We start from the raw sequence: 27,260 nt of genomic DNA on the forward strand, positions 1-27,260 counted from the left end.
TAAACTTAAGCATTTCAGGTCAAAACCTTATTACACAAAAAGATTTTATATCCACAAGATTTAATAAAAAAAAAATACAGAGGCAGCATTGGGAATAAGTCAACATTTTATTCATTTCCTTCAAAGCATTGAGGCAGTTGGAAGCGTCTTATGAAATTCACATTTCACAAGTCGATAAATAGGTTGTGCAATCTAGGTAGAAAATCTGTTCCCTGTAATCTGGAAATGTGATCCCTTAATCCCCCTTTTTTTATTACAACAATCACTCTGCAAATTGAAGTAATCTAAAAGTTACAAAAGTAACATTTTAGAGTCATCCAACTACAGAGGGCAACAGTAAACATTGCTATGGAGGTAGCAATAGTGGCTTTGGAATGGCTTAGTCGACCTCCTCAATGGTTGGGCCGGAGGATCCACCTCCTGGAGCAGCGCCGGCTCCTGGGAAGCCACCGGGCATACCCTCGGGCATTCCACCTGGCATGCCTCCAGCGCTCTGGTACAGCTTGGTGATGATGGGGTTGCATACTTTCTCCAGCTCCTTCTGCTGGTGCTCAAACTCCTCCCTCTCAGCAGTCTGAAAGTTTTCAAATAGCAGTTGCAAAGTCATTTTGGGTATGCCAATGCAAGTTAAGAAAAGTAACCAAAAGGCCACATGATTGAACAAATCTCAACTGATGGAAAATGTACCTGGTTCTTGTCAAGCCAGCTGATGACTTCATTGCACTTATCAAGGATCTTCTGCTTGTCCTCATCACTGATCTTGCCCTTTAGTTTCTCATCCTCAACAGTGGACTTCATGTTGAAGGCATAGGACTCCAGACCATTCTTGGTAGACACCTTGTCACGCTGCACATCATCTTCAGCCTTGTACTTTTCAGCCTCCTGCACCATGCGCTCAATGTCCTCCTTGCTGAGACGACCTGAAATACACTTTCAGTTAACCTCTGAAGTGATCAGCAAAAATGTCAATAGTTTAGTACAGAAGAGATATTTACCTTTATCGTTGGTGATGGTGATTTTGTTCTCCTTGCCAGTGCTCTTATCAACAGCTGAAACATTCATGATGCCGTTGGCATCAATGTCAAAGGTGACCTCAATCTGGGGAACACCACGAGGTGCAGGAGGAATTCCAGTAAGCTCAAACTTGCCCAGCAAGTTGTTATCCTTGGTCATTGCACGCTCACCCTCATAGACCTGAGCAGAGGGGAAATTAAAATAAGATAGCAATGTTAAAGAGATCCAAGGGACTTTGGTGACAAGACTAAATTCATAATAGAATTACTTGGTACCCACCTGAATAAGCACACCAGGCTGGTTGTCGGAGTAGGTGGTGAAAGTCTGAGTCTGTTTGGTTGGGATGGTGGTGTTACGCTTGATGAGGACGGTCATGACTCCGCCAGCTGTCTCAATTCCAAGGGACAGAGGAGTGACATCGAGCAGCAGCAAGTCCTGAACGTTCTCGGACTTGTCACCAGAGAGAATGGCAGCCTGGACAGCTGGAACAGAAGAGTGAAAAATAAGAACCATGGGCAACTTAAGAAGGTCAGATAGCAATGACAACAGTCGCTCAGACATCCAAGGAAGGTGCTTGGGCCATCTTTGGTTTTTCAACCTCTGGTGGAAACTACGAATGGCAAGGAATCAACTTCATCATAGCGAATAAACAGTAAGAAAAAGAATAAAAATCGAAATAGCTCACCTGCTCCGTAAGCGACAGCCTCATCGGGGTTGATGCTCTTGTTGAGCTCTTTGCCATTGAAGTAGTCTTGGAGCAGCTTCTGGATTTTGGGAATGCGAGTGGAGCCACCAACCAGGACAATGTCATGGATCTGAGCCTTGTCCATCTTGGCGTCACGAAGGGACTTCTCAACTGGGTCCAGGGTGCCACGGAAGAGGTCAGCATTGAGCTCCTCAAAACGGGCCCTGGTGATTGAGGTATAGAAATCGATGCCCTCATAGAGGGAGTCTATTTCAATACTGGCCTGAGTGCTGGAGGACAGGGTACGCTTTGCCCTCTCGCAGGCGGTGCGGAGACGGCGAACGGCTCTCTTGTTGTCGCTGATGTCCTTTTTGTGCTTGCGCTTGAACTCTGTGATGAAGTGGTTCACCATGCGGTTGTCAAAGTCTTCTCCACCCAAGTGAGTGTCTCCAGCAGTAGATTTTACCTCAAATATGCCATCCTCAATGGTGAGGATGGACACATCGAAGGTGCCACCACCAAGATCGAAGATGAGGACATTCCTCTCAGCACCAACCTGGAAAGAGGAATACGAGAATAAGCATCTGCACACCCATCAATAAGCTGTACAACACTCAGAATAAAACGTCGCTCAGACATCCAAGGAAGGTTCTTGGACCATCTTTGGTTTTTCAACCTCTGGTGGAAACTACGAATGGCAAGGAATCAACTTCATCATAGCGAAACTTAAACTAAAAAGAACTGAATAAGGTCACCAGTTCACAAATCTACTTTGACATGCAAGTTTAACTAACCTTTTTGTCCAAACCGTAAGCGATAGCAGCAGCAGTTGGTTCATTGATGATACGCAGAACATTCAAGCCAGAGATGGTTCCAGCATCCTTGGTGGCCTGTCGCTGAGAGTCATTGAAGTAAGCAGGCACGGTGACCACAGCATTGGATACAGTCTGCAAGGAGAGTGCAAGTTAAGATGCTAGTTTCACACTTGGAACTCAAGGCAATATTAACAATTCAGCTATAGCATAGTGCATGTCGCTCAGACATCCAAGGAAGGTGCTTGGACCATCTTTGGTTTTTCAACCTCTGGTGGAAACTACGAATGGCAAGGAATCAACTTCATCATAGCGAAACATTGAGTCAAAGGGGAGTTCAATAGAGCTACTAGACAGCTGAATGATTGCTCACCTTTCCCAGGTAGGCTTCAGCAATTTCCTTCATCTTGGTGAGGACCATGGAGGAAATCTCCTCAGGGTAGAAGCTCTTGGTCTCACCCTTGTATTCAACCTGGACCTTGGGACGGGTATTGTCATTGATGACATTAAAAGGCCAGTGCTTCATGTCAGACTGAACAACACCATCATCGAACCTGCGGCCAATCAGACGCTTGGCATCTATAGGAGATTAAGATATAGATGTACATTTAGGATATAGAGGTTTGGGAGAAAAAAAAAAAAAAAACATTTGCAAGGATTTCGCTCAGACATCCAAGGAAGGTGCTTGGGCCATCTTTGGTTTTTCAACCTCTGGTGGAAACTACGAATGGCAAGGAATCAACTTCATCACAGCGAATAATTTATAATGAATTTTTATAAAATGACTACTTACCAAAGACAGTGTTGGTGGGGTTCATAGCAACCTGGTTTTTCGCAGCATCTCCAATCAATCTCTCTGAATCTGTGAATGCTACATAGCTTGGAGTGGTCCTGTTTCCTTGGTCATTAGCAATGATTTCAACTTTTCCATGTTGGAAGACACCTACACAGGAGTAGGTGGTCCCGAGATCAATACCAACAGCTGGTCCCTTGGACATTGTGTCTGAAAAAAAAAAAAAAAAAAAGTATTGATAAATTGAGTCAGGTGCTTTTAAGTACTAATAGAAAAAAAGTGAACCAGACCTCTTTGATTAGCCAACTATACTGCTGTGAAACCACATAATGCCAAGCCCAGGCCGGGAGCACATGCGGATATGCGTCAGACCACGTGGTTTGAGCTTCTAGAATATTCTACGGTCAAACACTGAATTCGGAATCGCACTGATCGAAATCGGTTCAAAATGCAGCTTCAAAACTTTCAGGTTACTGTGCTAAGTGAAAGCCTGAACATTTAAAGGAGAATATACCGGTATTATGATAACATATGAATCTAATCAAAGATTAAGGTCGGTTGAGGCGCGTGGTAAGATTACACGAGGTGCCAGTTGCGGTTTAAGTTAAATTTAACGTATTGTTCTCGAGTATTTGCCTGTAGAAATTAAAATGAGTAGCTTAATCTATCACACTCTGATTTTTCTTCGAAAACGAGCAAGAGTGAATACTAAAAGCAGATTAGGCAAGTGAAACTACCTGTAATATGAAACTCACCGGTACTAAATACAATAAACAATAGCGGAATTATTATTATTAATGGTTCAGCACATATGGAAAATAATCGTTATAAAACAAAATAAAAACTAAATTTAGCCCTCTAAAAATCACATTTTATAACAAAGCTGTGGTAACGTGCAAGCAGAGAAGAGGTTTTATTTTTCTGTGAGATTGTATATACAATATAATCGAGAAAGAGAGAACAAAGACCTTACCAAGCTGGAAATAACAGAGATGAGTGAAGATGCCGGTTGGAGAGCTGGAATGGCGACTAACTGCCTCGCCTTGCTTCGGTAAGAGAGAAGGATCGAATGTTCTAGAACAGCATTTATTGCCGGTATCTGAGCCAATGAGATTTCAGATAACTAGACTTCAACCCCTAAGCACCAATGTGAAATCGTAATACTTCGTGTAGACACGCCCATTGAGGAAGAACCAAGGATCAAACTGGTTAGAAAAAATTCCAGACCATCCCCCTCAGGTTTGCCGCAATCGATGTCAATGCGGAACAGTTTGTTCTGCTGCTGCTGTACATACATGAACGAAATTCACTAGAAATGCGACGATGATACAGCAAAAACACAAAGGCGTTGCTTAGTAGAATACGCAAAGATTAAACACATAAATAAAATGTATCAATAAAAAAAATATAGTCAAAATATCTTGAAATGACCTTGGTTTGTAACAAAAGGTCTTGTCTAGTTAAGTATATATCAGTCATTACAAGTTTGTAATAGAGATCGAATAGGATTTTTTTAACTATATGCTTTTTTAACAAAGCATATAGCACATGTTTGATACTCTTTTACAATGGGTTGGTGATCTCTGCTCCACTGTATATCATCGCATGAGGAGTTGAACACACAACGCCGACTGAAACCTGAGCCCTGATAGATCTAGGGTTTGGGGGCAGTGTCAAAAATGTGTTTATTTAATATATTATATGCTCGAGAAAAGGGATATGAAGGAAACAATGAGTAAAGGAAAGTAAACGAATCAGAGGAAACAAACCATTGCATAATAGCCCAGTAGGTAGCGATACGAACGAACAATTCCAATCACCAAGAAATGAGGAAATGTCTACAACATTTCATGGAATTCACTAAACACAGGCAAGTCACATATTAGGTGGCAAAAATCTTAATATTTTGTGAGTATATGTTTTTTTGGTCTTAAATATGGTCAATACTGAAGAAGAGGAAGTTGCATCAAAAACTGAGCCAATTTATAATATATCCATATATCACATGTTTGAAGATTCACCAAGCATAGCATTCACATGTTACAAAAAATAGAGTTTTATTTCATACAAAAACAGTTCATTTAATTTTTCATTTATATTGACTTTTGAAACAGGGACTTTGATAACAGGGAGAGCAGCACTTCAGGTTAAAAAGACCAATTTTTAAATGTTGAAACGTCATGCAGTCTATTCCAATTTTATCATGGGAGCACTTTAAAGTTATTAAACTGTAAATTACACATAATAAAACACTTCTTTACATTCAGTTTAAAAATAATGTAAACCATCAACAATGTAAATACAGAATAGCTAACAGTATATACAAAAGCCTATATTTATCATCTTTTAATTTTCCCAATATAGGATTAGTGAGCACCATTGTTCATTACAGAACTGCAAAATTAGTTCAGTCTCTGATGAGGATTCAGATACAGCTGAATTCCCCTCTAAAGTTCAGTCTCCTTGACACAAGCTCCGTCAAGTTTGTTACAAGCTGTTCTTGAACTGTCTTGTGTTTCAGTGATCACATCTACTGTAACTGTTGACTTTTCTGTATTCTGTGGTGTTTCTTCCACTCTGTATTCTGTGAAATTTGAGTTCCAAAAGCCTAGACCGAAAATCAAGAGAAATATGAAAAATTAGTAGTTTGCAAAGACACAAAAGCTTGTGTGTTTGATCCACCATATTAGATGGTTTAAGTGGTTATACCTTGTCTTCTCCTCTCCTGGGACTGCTTTTCTTCATGACTGGCTTTTGATTTGCTGCTTTCCACAGACTGTTCTGATTCTTCATTCTCTGTTATAAAATCAGATTAAAATGAAAAACTGTAGGCCTATCCAGAATTAAATCACAGCTAAACCCTAGAATATAAATTAAGCTTGAATTAAAGTTAAAATATATAAATAGTCTTATATTACCTTTTTTCCAGGCTATATGTGCCCTTCGCAGTCTGATCACAAAGAAGATGACTACAATAAGTAAACATATGATAAGGCTTGTGACCAGCAGGATCAGCAGTGGTGAGCTTTCCTTATGATTGTATTGTTTGTCTTGGTCCCCTATGTCAAGGCCTGCAAATACACAAAGTAATATAATTATCATCAAATTACATCTTAGGATAGCATCACAAAGGCATAAGAAAAAGTCTATTTTGATCACTGCAATCTTTAATAACGTCCTTAATTACATGTTGCTTTTATTTGGACTTGCAATTAGCAATCATTTATAAGAGAACAAGGTGGAAATTTTGTCTTGCTGGCTTTACAATGAAGCATTTTATTTTTTATGAGCTTCACACCTGAGTTGGTGCCATTTTTGGTCATGAATCCTTCAGGTGATATGGATTCCGAAGAGTTTATGTTCTGTGCTGAAATGTAAAGGTAGATTTGAGATTAATTTCACAACATAAAATAAGCAGGAAATTAATGGTAGGCTATATGATGTTCAATATGTCATGTTTATATGAAATGAATTTAATATGAATATGAACACTTACTTGTCAAGTTTATATCTGTTGCAGTAGAATGTTCGTCTACTAAAAGAGGTCACAAAGCGAATTAATTAATCACAAAGCCTTATACAAAACACACATCAGCTTTTACATGAAATCGTAATATTGTTAATAAGTGTTTTGTCATGCAAAATTGCATAATTTACCTTGTCTGTGGTTTGAGGTAGTGCTGTCTCCTGTTGGGAGCACTTCAGTATTTTCTGACGACAATTCCATGTGTGCTGTGATCAGATGGTGAATTTGTTAATCAGTTGTGAGGTATCAAATTTAAAAATCAAAAAGGTAACTCTATAAGTGACTGTGTGCACACTGCAAGAGCTACCAGTAGGTGGAGGCAGAGAGTTACAAGGAGCAGAAGCAATTTCTATTACCAGTATGTGGAGTTTTATGTGAAGCCCTCAAACAGAAGAAAACCCCCTTCTGTTTGAGGGCTTCACATAAAACTCCACATACTGGTAATAGAAATTGCTTCTGCTCCTTGTAACTCTCTGCCTCCACCTACTTGTAGCTCTTGCAACTTTTATTTTTATTTTGTATTTAAAGTATTCTGTCATGTGCTGGCTCAGATACTCCTAATTTATGTAGTGTAATTAGTGTGACATCACATATTTCATTACTTGTCCAAACACATGAAATTAAGAGAAACACTCACCTGTACTGCTAATGGCAGGAGCAGACGTGACAGTGGTCATTGTCTCAGTTTTTAGCACATCTCTAGAACTGGAATACCTTGATGTGGAGGCCGTAACAGCTATGTGAAGACACAATAAAAACATTCACTGTTCACTGTTTGTGTATAAGAATCGGACTTTTTAAAGTATTTTTAATATACGTGGTTAGTGTGTGTATTCTGAATGGGGAACCCAGCCTGTTTTGTTCAAAGAAATAGCTGACTTCCCTTACATCATGTGATTGATCACTCTAATGTGGACCACACATTCACTTAAATTGGAAACTACCAAATACTCTGAAGTGTAGATTAACTTTCTCTGTGCAGCACAGCCAAACAAAATCCCCTAATATTTCATTTCCCTTTTCTAATAATGGCTAATGTCATATATGGCAAAATGCTCCTGTTTTTGGTCACATGCTTGGGAAATCAGTGGTGGTGGTGAAGTGTAAGCAAATATGGCGGAACTGGTTTAATGTACTGAAACTGGTTATATGTACCATCTGTGGTACTTACAGTGATTTTCAATGATGATAAAATCCAGCACTTGTTTTGGGAGATCTTTGTGTTTTGCCAGGCACATCACTGTTGCTTCCCTGATATGAGTTTTGATTGTTAAGATGCTAACTGCCAGTGACCTGTTGGATCTTCCCTCCCGCAAGGTATTGGGTTGAGCTGTTAGGGCAAAACAGGGCATATTCAGTAATCTGTAATTTTTAATTCAACTAGTATGAGAAACACCCTAAATTTATTATTGATAGTACCATTGTTTGCATTTATCCTTAGCTGACCTACTTCAGAATATTGTGGTTCCTCTATTTTTCACGAGGTATTATAGTTTCACAGTGTGTGAAATGTCAGAAGGCATGGGACTTTATTTGTCAATATATCTGTTTCACACTATGACTGTGGGTTATATTTTGTAAAAGAATGTTTTTAAAAGAAGTGTCTTACGCTCACCAAGCCTGCATTCTATTATGCTGATTTGTTGCTCATTATTTCTTATTATTATCAGCGTTAAAAACAGCTGTGCTGCTTAATATTTTTGTGGAAACTGTGATATTTATTTTAGGATTCTTTGATGAATATAAAGTTTAAAAGAACAGCATTTATTTGAAAGAGAATTCTTTTGTACCATTATAAATCTCTTTACTGTCACAATTTAAAGCATTCCTGCTGATTAGAAGTATTCATTTCTTTCGGAAAAAACGTATATATAAGCTATATATATATACACACACACACACATTACCGGTCAAAAGTTTGGAAACTGCCTCCCCCCCGTCTGCCCACTCAAACTGAGACACTTCTCGTAACTTACCTTCAATTTCAACCCCACTGATTCGCCAAGAGAGTTCAGGTGGGTTGCCATTCGCTGTCACTGAACATTTGAGGATTGTTTTATCTTCATACTCGGCCATTTCTATTTTGGGGGCTCCTGTGACCAGATCAAAAATAGTCTCATTTTATATTCCATTATTCATCTGCAAATCATTTTATGCATGCTTTCGGAAAAGATGAGTGATCAAATATTTATATTTACCCAGAACTTTTACTTTGAATCTTTTTGAAACGACTTTATCTTCATACAGAAGACATTTATAAAGCCCTTCATCGTCGAAGGTAATGTTAGACAGGAGTAACACATATTCAGAGTTGTCTGAGGTAAAGATGCTGCTCCTTGAATCTCGTAGACCTGTACGGGAACATGAAATAAATCTTTAATGTTTACGAAGTACAACAAAGAGGAACTGCAACAGTGTTTGAAATGTGGTTTTCAATGGTTTTCGCACAATATACAGTGTTCTTGCCCTCACCTCTGATGTTGTTGAAGTACATAACATGACCTTTTGGATTTCTCCACTCCATGTATGCATTCTCACTGAAGTTTCTTCGTGGACATTTCAGTGCCAGTGTGTCTCCTTCTGCCACTGTAATGTACTTTGTTGCGGAACATTCTCTTATTCCTGTTCAGAAAGGAAATAAGTAAGTGAGAATCATCAAGTTTTAACAGAACATTCCAACCAAAGACATTGATCAAAGCTAAATATACAGTCCAGAGGTGGGCTATAGTTTAATGGAAGAACAGTAGGTTGATAAGGGGGCAGATAAGACCGCAGACGCCCTACGCTCTGCTCTGACTCATTTAAGTATTCTCAGCCCTCTCGCTAACTGCGGCTGAAAGTGAGAGGGGGCTACACTTTGCATTAGAGTGACTGCTGTAAGTGGTCTTTTATTTGCTTGTGTGGTTCAATCTTGCAGCGAGAGAAAACTTGCCACTGTGACACATAAAGCGACATGCTGGCGTTGGAACAGGAAACAGTGGTGTTAAAACGTTATTCACAGAGGTGTAAACATATCAAACAGATGAAGTTCTAAATCAGGCGACATGGGAGTGTGATTTTTTTAGTCATATGTAAAATGACCTATATTTCCTAATGTGCAATTTTATGTGGGAGTATAGTACACTAAAACCTTTACAGTGCAATGATTAATTAAATGTAATATTCATTTTATTCACCTTTGAACTTAATTCCATTTAATAATGTAACTTATTTATCATTTTTAAATATGTGCAGTTATATTCACTGATACTGTTTTTCATTATTTAGGTCCATTATTGAAAAGCTTTACATCCACTGCTGTGATGATACTGTATTCAAGAATAGTTTCCTGTTCCTATACCACAAGGTGAGTACACACGTAAAAACTAAAGTTATATCTTTCAACCCAATCTATAGTAATAAATTAAACGAGTTGCACAATGACTGTTAAAATCATGTAGAAATCTATCAAACGGCATCATACAATAAAACACTGAAAGCACTAACACGTCGGACAACGTAACCTCTGAAGAAAATGATTTGTTGAATTTAATCCATTTTTTTATCGTAAGTGGTTGCACACAATTGATTTTAGCAAATGCATTAAGTTGAACTAAAATTGATTAAGTTCAACTTAATGCATTTGTTTAAATGTAGCTAAAATCAATTGTGTGCAACCACTTACGATACATTTTTTTATTAAATTCAATGAATCATCAATACATCCACAAACTAGTAAACCACAATGCCACTTTATTAAGTCAGAGATATAGCCTAAACCGTTTCAAATAAGAAATATGTTTGTCTTACCTCCTACAATCAACATCAGAATGTGAATAACAAAGCCGGTTTTGATCTCCATACTGCACGCTCTTGAACTCTGAAGCTCACTTCCTCTGCTTAGTCTCTTTTAAAGAGAGTGGCTTCCATGACATCATGAGATGTCATGGTCTTTTCCCCTGTGCGAATTAATGTGTGAAGTTTCAGGGGCATTTCGGCCAGAGGTTGGTTCTCGTTTAGAAAATTCACACTTGCCCACTTTTGACCTATTAAGTTCTCATCTATTCAGTCAAATGATATGTCTAATTCAGACTTAAATTCTGACTGGCCTCAGTTTAACAATTTCATAATATATGAATGTTCAAATACTAATATAATATAATATAATAGTTTAAAAGTCTGGGGTTGGTACGATTTTTTAAAAAGAAACTATACTTTTAGACTTTTACTTAGCAAGGGCACATTAAATTAATCAAAAGTTGCAGAAACATTTGTAATGCGACAAAAGATTTCTATTTCAAATAAATGCTGTTCTTTTTATCTTTCTATTAATCAAAAAATCCTGAAATAAATGCCTCACAGTTAAATATATTAAGCAGAAGAACATTTCAACATTGATAATAATAAGAAATGTTACTTGAGCACCAAATCAGCATATTAGAATGATTTCTGAAGGATCATGTGACACTAAAGACTGGAGTAATGATGTTGAAAAGGCAGCTTTGCCATCACAGGAATAAACTACTACATTTTAAAAGATTTACATTACATTTACATTTATTCATTTAGCAGACGCTTTTATCCAAAGCAACTTGAGAACAATAGAAGCAGTTAAACTAACAGTAGGACGACAATATGCAAGTGCTATGACCCTTCTCAGTTTAATCTAACGCAGTACATGTGAACTTTTTATTTTTTATTTTTTTTTTATAATATGAGAATAGAAGAGAAAGTGTTAGTATTACTGGATCAAGTGCTGTCGAAAAAGAAGCGTGCGTCTTCAGCCGTTTCTTGAACGTGACTATGGACTCAGCAGCTCTGGTTGAGTTAGGCAGATCTTTCCACCAGCAGAGAACAGTAAAGGTCCAAGAAAGAGGACCTTTATTTCAAATATATTTAAAGTTATTTTAAATTGTAGTGTTTCACAGTATTATTGACCCCAAACTTTTGAATAGTATTATAGCAAAATATAATATATTACTGTAATACACTTAAGTCTCTTAAAGATCTTCATCCGTTTCAATAACCTTTCTCGGTTGTGATGAATCATCCAGTCTCTACACTGGCCATCTCTTGACTTTGGCAGAATATTTCATTGTTGAAAATCTGGAACTCAAAATGTATTTTAAACTTGGGAATGTTTTTTTTAATAGAATATTTTATTTTATTTAAAAGTGACCATTCTATATATATATATATATATATATATATATATATATATATATATATATATACATACATATTTGTAATCCTGTAGATTTTGTACTATTTATTCACAAAATCTTGTGTTTATATCTGGAGATTTATGTGAATAAATTATTCAGATTTTATTGGTCACCATTAGCATAAGCATCTAATGTTGTTGGATGGTCGAATAAAATCTATTTTTAATCTATGACAGCAACCTGACAGCATCACTACAAGTGTCATCACTGTTACACAAAAACGCTTAACAACTGGGCAGGAACAGGAAGGTCTATATTCGCAAGGGAAAAAAATCACACGATCAAATTTACACCACTGACCATTTCACCACGCAGGCGAAAAAAAAAACACTTCCCCATTTCAATACACAACCTAGATAGAGCACGTCATACTTTATAACGTAGCATAATGGACATACTTATTTATATCTGCATGTTCATTAAGTAGCCTAATACATATTCTTCTATATTGTATTCCAGCCAGTAGTTTTGTATGTTCTGCCACCAAGGGCCAGTTCATGCAATTCCAGTCTGCTATGAGTAAAATAGATGATTTTCTGGCTAGGACACTATATGACATGAATGGTCAACATGAAGTCCACTGCAGTGAATGAGATGCTGGAGGCCAATTAGAGTTTCTTCACAAGAATTATGTAGTCAGAACCATGTGAAATCCTGAAAGCCTTATTTTAAGAAATGTCTTATGTGGTTGTATACATGCATATTTCAGACCACTGAGAATTTGTTCATTGATAGAATCTTGACAGGGTTGGCAACTCTTAACATCAGATTAGAAGAACTGAAAGCATGAGGCAAAAAGACAGAAGCTGATGGAGCGCCATCTGGTGGCTGCTGATTTGAAACAACTATCAATGACAGCAAAATAACGTTAACGTATTATACGGTCCTAATATATATAAACAGTAGCATATCATATACATATCATATAATTTATATGTGATGTCTGGAAACTAAACATTTTAGTTGGGAAATCGCACAGTAAAACATATGGGGTTCCTTCTGTTTGTGAGACGAGCTCCAGTTTGAATATAATGGTATAAAACGTGTAGGCACATTCATACAACCCTAGTTCAACCATAGTGTTTTTGGGTCAACGTTGAAACCGGCATTAAAAAACAATGTTCAACAAATCCTAGATGTTATTGTGAAAGTATTGGATCCAGCAACCGTATAACCATTATTGCAGTATTGTGTTCATGTGTGATTCATTTTATTATAAATACACGATACAAGACATGAAATGAACAATGACATACATGAATGCACTAAATATTCGTTTAACTAACCCTAACCCTAATCATAATAAAGTCAAGACTTTTATTTTGACACGTCTTGTTAACTTGAGCTGAGTCTGACCCGGTGGTGATTCAACGCACATGAGGATATTACCAAAAACGTGCGAACTGCGAAGGCTGCTGGAAACTTCTAGCAGAACGAGAACATCACTCGCTATAACCACTTCTAGCAGTAAACCGGACAGTTTAAATACTTTTAACCCACAGTACCTGGCAATATGTCAGTTATTGAGGAGGAGCGCGTTCGCGGCGGCGTTTTTAAGGACATTAATGCAGATGATGAAGATCATCAACCTACAGTGATTGAGAGTTTGTGCATGAACTGTTATAAAAATGTACATATACAGCTTTATTATTACTATTAGGCAATACGTATATCAAGTATGACTTTTTTAACAAATGAATGCATTTATTTATTGCCAATTTGTATGACCTGTCCAGGGAAGCACACGTCTTCTGTTTACTAAGATCCCTTTCTTCAAAGAAATCATCATCAGCTCCTTTACATGTCCACACTGTAACTGGACCAACACAGAAATCCAGTCTGCTGGCCGCATACAAGAGCAGGGTGTCCTGTACACCTTACAAGTAAAGACCAAACAGGTATGTCTTGTCTTGTTTATTATGTGTAAAATAATAAACTGCTGGTATGGACTGTTAACTTTGACCATAAACTGTTTTTTAGATGTCGGGAGGGTCAAGTAATAAAAATGACATTGCCAAAATAGAGAGAGAAATCATTAATGTGTTGATACTTTAAGAAAGACCCCTCATAAAACGCAACAAAAGTGCGTCACTCGTTTAGTCAATTTTCAACAACGTATGAACCAATCAAAGAAAACATATGCCTATGCCTAGAGCTTCTCCTAGTGGTCATATAAAGCACGAAGGAAAAACCCCACATGTGATATTGCTTAAAAATTTGACAGCTTTAACTTAAAATATACAGAAGAGAAATTATTCTGATTAGATTGTTTTTTAACATGATGATGGGAGCAATTTTCCATAAAATTTGTTTTCTTTTGGTCAATTTCATGCAGTTCTCGTCAAAGAATGCAACAGAATGGGCTTTATTTTATTAATCAATTTCTGGTAGCACTGGTAATATAATTTGGTCTCGCTGTTTTTAACAAAGACAACTGTGTGTTAATCTTAAGGATGTGACGCTGAACATTTAAAGGGTTAGTGCACCCAAAAATTAAAACAATCCTATAATTTACTCACCCTCAAGCCATCCTTTCTTCTTTCAAACACAGAGTTATATTAAGAAATATCCTGACACTCTTCCAAGCTTTAAAATGGGAGTGAATTGTAATTGAGATTTTCAGCCAGAACTCGACTCCTGTACGGCCGTGACTAGAAGCCAGTGATTATAGTTTATAAAGTTATAAATATTGATATTTTTCTTACAAAAACGCTTTGCTTCAGAAGGACTTTATTACTTTTATGATGGATGGATGTGCTTTTTTGGGCTTCAAAATCTTACTTACTATCCACACATCTCATGTAGTCCCATTTGAAGTTTCTCTCAGGAATCAGCAAGTAGTTTTTCCTTTTGTGCAGGACATGAATCGAGAGGTTGTAAAGTCGGACAGTGCGTCCACCAGAATTCCACAACTTGATTTTGAAATTCCTCCTTTCACACAGAAGGGCTGTAAGTTATGTATTTTCATTTTGACCTCTAACTAAAGTACAAATCTCTTATTGAAAAGTTGATGTTCTGATGGATTATAATGCAATTACAGCCTGTAACTCAACTTCAGTTTTGTTTTATGGTGTAGTAGACTTCAAATTATAATAAATACTGTTTGTAAGTTTATCATTAATAATGTTTTGTCTTCTTTCTAATGGGTTAGCCTTGTCAACAATTGAGGGCCTTCTGGACAGAGCAGTGGCGGGTTTAGAGCAAGACCAACCTATTAGAAAGGTGGGTGTTTTATCTGTGCACCTTTTTTTTTAATAGCCTTGTTCATTCTGTATGTTTCATCAGGTGTGAACTATTTATGCAAAGCATTCGGTTTTATATTGAGAATAACTGTCTATATATAATTATTAAGTGTTCTGTTTTTTTTCCTATATGTTTTGTATATATTTATTTATTAAGAGTTCTGTTTGTTCCTCTCCACACTGCAGGGAACAGATCCGGCTGTTGCTGAAAAAATAGATGAATTCATCCAGAAGCTGAAAAAACTTAAAGAAGTTGAAGAGGAATTCACTTTAGTAAGTTTCCATGCGCCTGACAAAGGATTAAACAGTATTATTATCATGAACTAACGAATGCCGCATTTGTCTTCTGTCTGCAGATTATTGACGATCCATCTGGGAATAGTTTTATTGAAAACCCGTTTGTGCCTCAGAAAGACACGGCTCTCTCTGTCACGTATTACAACAGGACAGCTGAGCACAACGCTGCGCTAGGAATAGAGGTGAGAAACTGCTACAGAATCTGTTCTGCTGTTGACTTGAGCAAGGAGTGCAGAACTGTAAGATTACAGTTTCTTCAACTTCCACCATCTCTTTTTCAGGTAGAGGAAAAACAAGACGAAAAGACAGTCGATGATATAGATGCAATGAGAAATGAGGTATTAGTGTTCAACACTAACTGCCCAGAATGTAACGCCCCAGCCAACACAAACATGAAGCTTGTCCGTATCCTTTAAAGTACGCTAGCAGACAACATGCATTTTCAAATGAATCTTTGTGTTAAATTGCTAACCAAATAACAGAGGCTTTCCATGTAGATTTTTTAAATATCCTGCTTTACTAATTTGTTTGAATGCAGAGAAAATGGTTGTTCAACAAATTATGGTACCAAGTAGGGGTTGGCGATATGAACAAAATCTTATTTCACGATTCTCGATATGAGCCATTTTATTTCACAATGATATTATGTATCATCACAATAATGGTTATTTTTGCTATAAATAAGTTTGATATAAATTTGATACCATTGTAATTTCATAATTCGTCACCATTTTCAATATCACAAAAACTAATACTGGAGTCTTATTACTAATTAATGTCATATTATGAGGCAGACGTCCCTGTATGCACTCGCACTAAAACTCGCAGCTTTTTTTAGTGCTGGGAAAAAATTAATCGCGATTAATCGCATCCAAAATAAAAGTTTGTGTTTGCATAATATATATGTGTATACTGTGTATAATTATTTTGTATATATAAATACACAAATATGCATGTATTTATTTAAGAAATATTTGCATGTATATACTGTATATACATTTATACATAATTTATATTATATATAAATATAAATAATTTATATATAAATAAATAAAAATCTTAAATATATGCATGCATATGTGTGTATTTATATATACAAAATAATTATGACCGCCGCTAGCTATAAGCTATCATATAGGGATTGTCAAAGGTTTTTTTTTTCTTTTTTTTTTCCGTCATCTACTGAATTTTTCGTCAACGATACCAGGGACACCGAAACACCGGGGAACATGAAATTTGGTGGGCATGTAGCCCCACTAGACTTTTACGGAAAAATTTCGTTTGGTCCCCGGGGGCCACTCCCCCCCCCCCGCGCTGGGCCCCCCCAAACCCAAAAAATGCAGTTTTTCCTAAATAACTACCTGAACCGTGGCACCGAGGATGAAGAAATTTTTATGGTATGTTGGTCTTAAGGGCCCACATCAACCTAGCCCATAATCACTCGTTTGTGATTTGCGCCCCTCCCATAAAAAATGAAAATGCAATATTATTCTGCTTTAATCGCCCCTATCTTCAGTTGAGATGTTCAGAACTGCACCATATTTCATGTGTATGATTAACTTGACATCCTCTGGGGGTATGCTAAGTTTCATAGAATTTCATCCATGGGGGGGTATAAAATAAATTCATTTATGTGCACATTTAGTGACTGTACACTCATCGGCCTGTAGATGGTGGTGTTTAGCGAAGGGTTGCTGGTTTAGGATGATACCAACAAACAAGCTTAAAAAAGCTTTCTATTTTAGATAAATGCTGTTATTTTGAACTATGGTTTGTTTGTAATGTGACTTTTTTCATGTATGACATTAAAATTATTTTTTGAATTAAATACATAAATAGGTTAAGCAATACAAATGTGTTTATGTCTGATAACCTTTTAAACACAAACTTAACTGCAGACACTGAAATGACGTACACTGTGTGATACAGTACAAATATTTTGAGTGTCCCTCATTTTCCTATACATAACCACGATTGTCCCGCATTTTCCTTTTCTGAAGTTGGCAACCCTAACTGTCACACACACACATGCAGGAATACAAACAAACGCAAGCATGCACACACACTGACATCCACACGCACAGACACACACCCATACACACACATACAAATCCACATGCACAGACACACACACACGCGCACACACGTACGCACGCATACACACACGCACAGACACACACACACACAGACAGACATGCACATACTACTACTTTTTTTAGGTATATACATAAACACGCAATACAGCCAAATTGCTCCACGTCATTTATTTTTGTGGAAAGCCAGTGCAAGCCTGAGCGGCGGTCATATTTTGTACCGCATAGTTATACACAGTACACACATATATATTATGCAAACACAAACTTTTATTTTGGATGCGATTAATTTTTTCCCAGCACTACTTTTTTTATTGAGGTAGAAACAAAATTGCACACACAGAAATATTAATTAGAATAGAAAGTGGTTTTCAACCTCGTGAAACGTATAAGTAAAACCGCTTCACTACTAAAAGTTACATTATACATTCTCTCTCTCTCTCTCTCTCTCTCTTTCTCTCTCTCTCTCTCTCTCTCTTTCTCTCTCTCTCATTAATTCATTCATTCAAATACATTAAATTATATGTAATTTTACCACGCAACTTTATTTCACTTCAGAATTCTACATCTAGCTGAAAATTAGGCCTACCATTATTTTCCGGTCTGTATCCATTCAGTCAGATTCTTCGCTGCAAACATCCATGACAGCTTTTAACTTGTGCATGCTGGCAAATAATCATGGCCACCCGACAGGAATTATTAATCATTTTTGTATGCCCATTCAAAACCTGAGGGCCAACCATGTCGCATAAAATTAGGTTTGCGTGCATTAGGACTTGCAGTGTAAACGCAGCCCAATATACTCATGCGTTTTTCTTTCTCAACTGTTTACGTTCACTTAAGACATAAATGAGATGGTCATTTTGACACATAAGCATGTGTATTTACCATTCATTACCATGTGTCTCTCAGACAGTGCTCAGAAACAGTCTCTCTGATAGCGAGCTCATAGAGAATTGTGTTTCTCTGCTTACTGTGCTTCAACGGTTTAAAATCACTTACACCACAATGCTTAAGAACACCGCGCAGCACAGCAACGTCATGTGAGCGTAACCTTGATAGTCGGTAGTCCAAAATCTCTACCGGTTAATCGTGTCTACCAATATATTGCCCACCCCTAGTACCATGGGAGCCCTTGGAGATTTTCATTTCAAGCTGTGGCTAAATTTAGCAGCGCTAAGTTTCGCTAGCATTTTAGTGTAATATTCTTTTGTGAAAATGGCACTGCATGGAGATATGGGTCTAACACTTGTGGGTCATAATTTAAAGAAAGCAGTTTATTGGTCCCTTTAACCCAGTTGCAGAAATTCCACACTTTAAAGAGGTCATAATAATGGCCACTAATTGCGACAGCTGTGGACATCGCACCAATGAGGTGAGAATAATAAACCATGCTATATGTTTGTGTAATTTTTTGTATTATGGACTAGAATTTATAATTGACATCATTAAATAGGTGAAATCAGGAGGAGCCACAGAAGAGCTGGGAACCAGAATAACTCTCCATTTAACCGACCCTTCAGATATGTCCAGAGACCTGCTGAAGGTGGGTTTGGCTTCATGTGACACTGTGTGAGCATACTTTACCTTTTCATCATTCATGTGTAAATGTATGTGTGTAACAGTCAGAGACGTGTAGCGTGTTGATTCCCGAGCTGGAGTTTGAGTTGGGGATGGCGGCTGTCGGAGGGAAGTTCACTACGCTGGAAGGACTCCTCAAGGACATCAAAGATCTGGTAGGAATCAAAGCCCAGCTAACGGCTTTTGTTGTTATCAACAAACAGCCTCTTTTATGCTAATTTTATGCTTTTATGCTTATTTTAGATTGTTTCAAAAAACCCCTTCATGTGTGGAGACAGCTTTACAGCGGATAGAGCAGGGAAACTGGAGCTTTTTGGGCAAAAGATTGACAAGGTTTGAATGATATTACTAGCATTTCTGTTAATGTTCTTCACTATTAAATGCAATGACAATATTCTCAATATGGGGCGTCTTAAAAGGAACTTGTTTATAATTTTTTTTAAAATAAATAAATATAGACTTTTTAAATATATAGAGAACATTTTTTATTAAAATAATTTTGCTTTTATGTGTGAAATTGTCAAGAATTGTCAAGGAATTAATGTGTTGTTTACTAAATGTTTCTTAGATAATGGCGGGAGAAATGGATGTGCATATTATCCTGGACGATCCGACAGGCAATAGTTATATTCAGGTGAGGCCAGTTAAACTTTTTTTCTTTTTTTTTTATAATACAAAATAAAACTTTGTTTTATTTAAAGGGTCTTAAGATATCTTATGGTTAAGCTTCAGATTTAATGTCTTCAATTGTGTGATTTTTAAACATTTGGATGTATATATCTTGTTCTTTTTATGTGAAGGCTAATCACCCGACTCCTTTTTGCAGAATGTTTATGCCCCAGATCCAGATCCAGAATTGAAGATTGAAAAGTACACCAGGACCTTTGAGCAGAACGAAGACTTGGGGCTCAATGACATGAAAACCGAAGGGTACGCAGAGAAATAGGCTTAAAGTCAGAGAAAAATGGAGATTATATGTTATATTCCAAGTTCTGTCGAAATCATTATATAACATTATTTAATTCACTTTTACATGTATTGTAATATTTCGTGTAATTGCCACTTCTGAAAACCATGTTGTCTTTAAAAGCATCATTATGATTTGAGAGGGAACATTTATTTATTTTTTTTGGCTTGAATAAATGCAAGGTTCTTAATTTCCTTGCTGGAAATGATTTGAATAATTTAAGTTATGGTCATCTTGGCTATGAAGCACTTGTGTTAATTAACAATGTCACAACAAAATTGTTACAAAGTTACACTTAAAGTAGTCTTAAGCACACTACAGATGTGAATTCTGTGGATGCATTTTCTTTTCCATTAAGTAGGGCTGACTCATTCATAAAGGCTGTAACATAACAAGGGTTATGTTTGTACAATAAAAGAGTTTCAAATATGTAATAATATGGTGTTGATCTATTTACGCTTAACTTTGCAAAGTTCAGTAAGAAATCTAATTAACAATGGCTTCAGAATGACATCAAACCCAGCACAATGCTTTAGCTAATAGATTTTATGACTGTATTGGAACATGCAGTTACACTGCTGAAGAGGAGCTCTTTAGTATGTGTATTGTTTTATATACAGTACCAGTCAAAAGTTTGGAAACATTACTATTTTTAATGTTTTTGAAAGAAGTCTCTTATGCTCATCAAGCCTGCAGTTAAAAAAACAAAAACAAAAAAAAAACAGTAATATTATGAAATATTATTACAATTTAAAATAATGGTTCTCTTTTTTAATATACTTTAAAATGTAATTTATTTTTGTGATGCAAAGCTGAATTTTCATCAGCAAGTACTCCAGTCTTTGGTGTCTTATGATCCTTCAGAAATCATTCTAATTTGCTGATTTATGATCAATGTTGGAAACAGTTGTGCTGCTTAATATTTTTTTTATAACCTTTTTTCAGGATTATTTGATGAATAAAAAGTTAAAAAGAACTGTATTTATTTAGAATAGAAATCTTTTGTAACAATATACACTACCGTTCAAAAGTTTGGGAACAATAACTTTTTTTTTTTTAAAGAAATTAGTACTTTAATTCAACAAGAATGCGTTAAATTGATAAAAGGTGATGGTAACGATTTATATTGTTAGAAATGTTTTTATTTTGAATAAATGCTGTTTTTATGAATAAATGCTGTTAACGTTTTACTCATCAATGAATCCTGAAAAAAGTATTCCAAAAAATATATATTAAACAGCACAACTGTTTCCATCATTGATAATAACTGAGTATCAAATCATCATATTAGAATGATTTCTGAAGGATCATAAGACACCAAAGACTGGAGTACTTGCTGATGAAAATTCAGCTTTGCATCACAAAAATAAATTACATTTTAAAATATATTAAAAAAGAGAACCATTATTTTAAATTGTAATAATATTTCATAATATTACTGTTTTTTTTTTTTTTTTTTTTTTTTTTTTTAACTGCAGGCTTGATGAGCATAGAGAGACTTCTTTCAAAAGCATTAAAAATAGTAATGTTTCCAAACTTTTGACTGGTACTGTACTTGTGTTTGTAGCGATAAACTGATAATTAGTTTGATTGTTTTTATTGATATTTGCACTTCTCTAATTAGTCAATTATTAATCCTTCAAATTGTTACTACTGGTAAATGGCACCATTTAATGAGCTTTTGAAGTATAGCCCCCAAAAAAGCCAGTACATCACTGTCCTTTTAACAGGAAACAGCAGTGTTCACAAGTTAAGAAACATCATGGCCCGGTTTCACAGACAGGGTTTAGATTAAGCCAGGATTAAGCCTTAGTTCAATTAGGGCATTTAAATAGCTTTTATAAATGTGGCTTAAAAAAAAGTATCTTGAATCTTGAGACAAACAATGGCAGTGGCATATTTTAAGATATGTCAGTGCAAATTGCTTTCAGTTAAAACAATCAAACATGCATTTTAGTCTGGGACTAGGCTTAAGTCTTGTCTGTGAAACCGAGGGTTTGTATTGTTTGTGCAACTTTTAACGCCATTCCCAGAAACTGCCAAAAATGTGTAAATTAGCATATATCTAATGGTATGAATAATTATATAATGGATATGGGATTTTATTGGTGGTAATCAGATTTTCTTTATTTCAGCACAATAAGTTAGTTATATTGTTAAATTTGAGTAAATATTTGTTGCTTAGATACTTAAGTGTTTTAAGTTTCATCTGTAAAGCACAGTAAGCAGTTGGTGACCAAGTAAATTGTTGTCAATAACTCGCTGTGTGACATGTCATGGTCATGTGATGTCAACATGGTGATGCCCATGAGGAGACATTATGCCAATGTTTTTTTTTTTTTTATCTTCAACTCATATATTTACATAATGAGTTTTCTATTTTTAAGGATCTGCTATCAATTTCTTAATGTAAAAAAATAAATAAAAAAATCAAGTGCTCTTTATGCCATAGCATACTTGATACAGTTCTAATTGAAGCTTCTATATAGACTATGCGCAGCACAATGCGGCTTCGAGAAAAACAATGAATCACGGCTTCTTTGTGCCTTCCACTGGCACTTTACATTTATTGAAACAGCATAACCACTGAACAGCAGATAAAGAACATGACTTGCATGTAATTTAAAGCGGTGACAAATAAAATGTAACCAACATTGGTCCATATACAATAAACTACTGATGTACTTTGTTGACCCCGCAAATGGAGGTTCTTTAGTCCACCGTGATGGCAGGTTAAATGTCCCATGGCCATTAATAGCCTGTGGTGGTGCAGATCTCTTCTTGTGTGAGGGGAGTGCGTCTGTCCAAAAGAGCAATCATCAACATTAGAAAAAAATAATAATAAATCAAAGTTTACAAGATGCAGCTGTCGTCTTCATTAAACCAAAACACAATATAACGCGAAGAAGGGAACAGAACATATCTTGGACTCAAATCAGCGGAGCTGCGTTTGTGTCATTGTCCGTGATCGTAAAGGCCTGTTACTTGCTCTTGGCAGGCTTCTCGGTTTTCTTGGGCAGCAGCACTGCCTGGATGTTTGGAAGCACTCCGCCCTGCGCGATGGTAACGCCGCCTAAAAGCTTGTTGAGCTCTTCGTCGTTGCGGACAGCCAGTTGCAAGTGACGGGGGATGATTCTCGTTTTCTTGTTGTCTCGGGCAGCGTTTCCGGCCAGCTCGAGGATCTCAGCCGTTAGGTATTCCAGGACAGCGGCCAAATACACGGGGGCTCCTGCGCCTACGCGCTCAGCGTAATTTCCCTTGCGTAATAATCTGTGTACACGTCCGACTGGAAACTGAAGTCCAGCTCTGGATGAACGAGACTTGGCCTTTGCGCGGGCCTTCCCACCGGTTTTACCTCTTCCAGACATGTTTTGACAACAAAAGAACCGCCTGTTTGGCTTGTATCGTCCTGTTTAACGTTGGTAGTCAAATGCGCTTTCGCTTATGATGTAAGCAGGGATTGGTATATATACCCGGACGTGTGCTCTGATTGGATGGATTCACTCTACAGCAAACAGCCAATCGCCACTCAAAACTTGGTCCATGACGTTAGGAAGTCGTCCTATCGAAACCGAGACTGTGCTCACTCTTATTTGCATGCCGACTCTATAAATAAGGGGCAGTAAGTGCGCAGTTCGTTCGTATACCTTAACGAGTCTGTGACAGTTGAGCTTTTGTGAAAAACCGATACAATGCCTGAACCTGCGAAGTCAGCGCCCGCTCCCAAAAAGGGGTCTAAAAAAGCTGTCACCAAGACCCAGAAGAAGGGGGATAAGAAAAGGCGTAAGACCAGGAAAGAGAGTTACGCCATTTACGTGTATAAAGTACTGAAACAAGTCCACCCGGACACCGGCATCTCCTCAAAAGCTATGGGCATAATGAACTCGTTTGTAAACGACATCTTCGAGCGCATCGCCGGAGAAGCCTCGCGCCTGGCGCATTACAACAAGCGCTCCACTATCACATCCCGGGAGATCCAGACGGCCGTGCGCCTGCTTCTGCCGGGAGAGCTGGCCAAACACGCCGTGTCCGAGGGCACAAAGGCCGTGACCAAATACACCAGCTCCAAGTGAAAGTGAACCAACAAAATGGACTGGACTCTTATCCTTAAGGATAGAAGACGAAAATGCATCCACTGTTGTTGTTTGATGTCCGCATGAGGGACCTCTGGTACATCTGGAGCGAAACGCAGCTCTGGAAGAACACACACACACACAGTGCTTTCCATCTGTATAACACCAACATTCACCTGAGGTTGTTCATGTTTGATCGTATTTGCACGTGAACACTTGTACTGTTATGGCCTATGGTTGTCATTTGTTAACTCATTTGTAAACTCAAGTTACCGGAGGGAAACACTGGCTTTGGTTTTTATTGATTTCTTGTATAATTTTTTGCTGTACCGTATTCATACTGGAAAAAATGTCTTTTGCCTGAATGTTTCTTCATAATTACCCTGCCATTTACCACAAATAAATATATTGGTTAATGGTAACAACCAGATTTGCGAGTGTTCCTGCCAAGTAATATGTAAGTTAGCTTATTACTATATGGAGGACATGAAAGCATTAGCAAGGCGCGTAAAGCAGTACAAAAATAACAGTATTATGTATTCTAACGTTTTAAACGTAAATACAGCATTTTTAAACAACGTTGCAGAATCTGCGAAAGTTTACGCTGGGCTTGCGAACAGAAGTCGTAACCATGGCAACAGTAAGGCAGCTGCTGGAGTGTTGGAGGGTACATGAAGAAAACAAGCACTGTCATTATTTATTACTTTATTATAGATGTATTACTTAATTGTAGATTTACCCATCACACGTTTCAAGGTTTGTTTTATTTAAATAATCGACTGTTATATAACTGAGGAACCAAAACACTATTTCCTCAAATTTCTTTCAAGAAGTCAGGTAATCCATATACGTCAGGCATATAGAATTATGAAATTACAATGATTATATCAATAAAAACGTTTGAAAAATGACAATACTGAGCATTTGTGGTCTGCCCTCCCGATTTAATGTACGATATAGGGTGAATTGCCCTATGGGACATTTTTTGAATTTTGTGACATTTTGCGATTTGTAGCCATCTAAATCCACACCCAATACCATTTTAAAACCCCCAGGATGTGTCCTAATCAAATCAAAAGAGAAAATGGCGATAACATTCATAAAATAAATTGTAGACCGATATCTTAGTGCAAGTCGTCTGAGACAATCTGCAGCTTCCTAATGTGGGACACTGAAAAGTCTGATAAAAGGCCAAAATCACCTTGATTCATGTAGAATAGTAAAATCTTCTTAAGTTAGTAATTCTCTTGGTTATGGATGGATGAAACATTGATAATTGATCATCATCAGACAAATTATAGCTTACAAAATAATAGTTTCGATGCATTTATTATAAAGACATTAAGCAACTATTATCATAGGCCTGTGTTATGTTATGTAGACTGAAAAGAGTTAAATGCACTGACTGTTCTCTAGTTCATTTTACTTAACAACAAACACATACAACCCCCAACAGGCATAGGCCTATTTGAAGGCAAAAACAAAATCTTGCAACTTGCAAAAAAATAATAAAACAACAACCCACAGCTTAAACAAACTTGAGTCCTGTGAACCAGTTCTGCAGTCAAAGCTCTCAGATTTCATAAAAAAAAGATGAACTGAGGTTTTATGGGTTTGGAACGACATGACGGTGAGTAATTAATGACTTAGTGAATTTTGAACTAACCCTTTAATATAAAATGAAATATTACCTTGATAGAGGGTTTATATCCATTGACACCCATGTGATATTGTTTAAGTGGCACACACACCAATAATTTTGGCTCATGGGGAAGATGTATTTTTTTTATTTGTAGATACATAAATAAAAAGAAATGAGTCAAGGATAATGTAGCCTATTATTATTATATATTAAGTTATTACATAATCGTAAAATGAAATAACCTAAATCAATTGGTTGAAAATGTTTTTTATGGTTACCCTGTGATAATAATTTAGCTGGGAGTTAAAATTCGGCACAACACCGGCTTATTTTTGTATTATGCAGCATTGCATCTTTACAAACAAGTTGGTGGAGCACAGAGCCTCTTCAGAGCAGCTTTAACTCAGTAAAGATGCCTTAATGGGGTAATCACGCATTAACAGTGAAATCTGGATATTTGTACACCGTGTTGTGCGATTTGTCCTCTGTGATTTCATCCAGCTTGTGTTACTGGGATATATAATGGAGGGAGATGATTCCCCTGCAGGCAAAGAGAGAATGCTGAGAATAATCCACACGATCATGTTTTGACATTTGGTCTTGAATAAATGTGTGTGGCGCACAGCAAGTAACCAGATAAGTATTTGAGGAATATAATTACCTATGGTTTTATTTGGATATTATTTTGCAAAGGATCCAAACCAAGGGTCTGGTTCTGCAGGTGTATAAAGCTGATAAAATATGGTATTTGGGTCCATAAGTTGTCTGGTCCAGAAGATTAAAAATGAAACCATGTGACCGAGGAACCAGATAGCCAGACGGACAGTGTCGTAGAAGATCATGTAATACATTGTTCCTTTCTTATGTAGTTTTAAGAGGGGCTGTCTTTGTTGAAATTACACACTGACGATGGCAGGCTTTGTATGAAAGGGTGGGATATCTATTTCTAAAAAAGGATGAGGAGAGGAAACCTTTTCTCACGAAGACGCATCTGAAACCACCTACACTAAAAAAAAAAAGGATATTGTGTGCGTATTTTATGAAAAATAATATGTATAGATTAGACAACTAACACCGCTGTTATTGTTGGTTTAAGAAAGGTGTTATGATGCTCTTCATTACATTCAATAAAAATATATATAATGTGCTGAAATTATTTACGTTTGGATTGGATTGGATCATACTTTTGTGAATATGAAAGAATGTGTATATCCTCCAATTATCCTGTTATCCTATTTTTCATATGCTAAATGATTTATGTAATTTTCACATTCATTTTTATAAAAATTTAAATGAAAAAACATTTCTATCAACAAATGAGGAGATATGAC

At 36.7% G+C, this 27,260-nt stretch overlaps 5 protein-coding genes across 8 annotated transcripts; 2 read left to right on the forward strand and 3 right to left on the reverse strand.

The window, feature by feature from the left end:
* Window positions 1-88: 88 nt before the first annotated feature.
* Window positions 89-4,934, reverse strand: hspa8 (heat shock protein 8). Its single transcript, XM_079862115.1, has 9 exons — window positions 4,278-4,934; window positions 3,305-3,514; window positions 2,885-3,090; window positions 2,494-2,646; window positions 1,700-2,255; window positions 1,294-1,496; window positions 996-1,194; window positions 688-920; window positions 89-574 (listed from the first exon to the last, which is right to left on the reverse strand). The coding sequence occupies exons 2-9, from the start codon at window positions 3,507-3,509 to the stop codon at window positions 380-382; spliced, it is 1,950 nt and encodes a 649-aa protein (XP_079718241.1). The 5' UTR covers window positions 3,510-3,514; window positions 4,278-4,934; the 3' UTR covers window positions 89-379.
* Window positions 4,935-5,338: 404 nt separating this feature from the next.
* Window positions 5,339-10,685, reverse strand: crtam (cytotoxic and regulatory T cell molecule). 3 transcript variants are annotated; one of them, XM_079861696.1, is made up of 12 exons: window positions 10,620-10,685; window positions 9,303-9,452; window positions 9,029-9,181; window positions 8,807-8,923; window positions 8,002-8,160; window positions 7,468-7,566; window positions 6,962-7,036; window positions 6,801-6,839; window positions 6,603-6,671; window positions 6,223-6,375; window positions 6,014-6,100; window positions 5,339-5,912 (listed from the first exon to the last, which is right to left on the reverse strand). In XM_079861696.1, the coding sequence occupies exons 1-12, from the start codon at window positions 10,669-10,671 to the stop codon at window positions 5,752-5,754; spliced, it is 1,314 nt and encodes a 437-aa protein (XP_079717822.1). In that variant the 5' UTR covers window positions 10,672-10,685; the 3' UTR covers window positions 5,339-5,751. The 3 variants fall into 3 exon arrangements, with proteins under 3 accessions (XP_079717822.1, XP_079717823.1, XP_079717824.1); XM_079861697.1 differs by having other exon boundaries at window positions 5,347-5,912; window positions 6,801-6,836; XM_079861698.1 differs by lacking the exon at window positions 8,002-8,160 and having other exon boundaries at window positions 5,347-5,912.
* Window positions 10,686-13,398: 2,713 nt separating this feature from the next.
* On the forward strand, window positions 13,399-21,381 carry zpr1 (ZPR1 zinc finger). 2 transcript variants are annotated; one of them, XM_079860340.1, is made up of 13 exons: window positions 13,399-13,664; window positions 13,771-13,932; window positions 14,893-14,983; window positions 15,186-15,256; window positions 15,463-15,549; window positions 15,633-15,755; window positions 15,855-15,978; window positions 18,971-19,041; window positions 19,123-19,212; window positions 19,292-19,402; window positions 19,491-19,580; window positions 19,816-19,881; window positions 20,074-21,381. In XM_079860340.1, exons 1-13 carry the CDS (start codon window positions 13,548-13,550, stop codon window positions 20,191-20,193), a joined length of 1,323 nt encoding a protein of 440 aa, XP_079716466.1. In that variant the 5' UTR covers window positions 13,399-13,547; the 3' UTR covers window positions 20,194-21,381. The 2 variants fall into 2 exon arrangements, with proteins under 2 accessions (XP_079716466.1, XP_079716465.1); XM_079860339.1 differs by having other exon boundaries at window positions 13,404-13,664; window positions 15,633-15,978.
* A 1,757-nt stretch (window positions 21,382-23,138) lies between these two features.
* On the reverse strand, window positions 23,139-23,669 carry h2ax1 (H2A.X variant histone family member 1). The gene has a single exon (XM_079860341.1). It carries the CDS (start codon window positions 23,580-23,582, stop codon window positions 23,196-23,198), a length of 387 nt encoding a protein of 128 aa, XP_079716467.1. The 5' UTR covers window positions 23,583-23,669; the 3' UTR covers window positions 23,139-23,195.
* Window positions 23,670-23,838: 169 nt separating this feature from the next.
* Window positions 23,839-25,184, forward strand: hist2h2l (histone 2, H2, like). The gene has a single exon (XM_079860342.1). It carries the CDS (start codon window positions 23,907-23,909, stop codon window positions 24,285-24,287), a length of 381 nt encoding a protein of 126 aa, XP_079716468.1. The 5' UTR covers window positions 23,839-23,906; the 3' UTR covers window positions 24,288-25,184.
* Window positions 25,185-27,260: the final 2,076 nt, after the last annotated feature.

The sequence above is a fragment of the Squalius cephalus genome (genome assembly GCF_949319135.1).
Source record: "Squalius cephalus genome assembly, chromosome: 24".
Classification (NCBI taxonomy): domain Eukaryota; kingdom Metazoa; phylum Chordata; class Actinopteri; order Cypriniformes; family Leuciscidae; genus Squalius; species Squalius cephalus.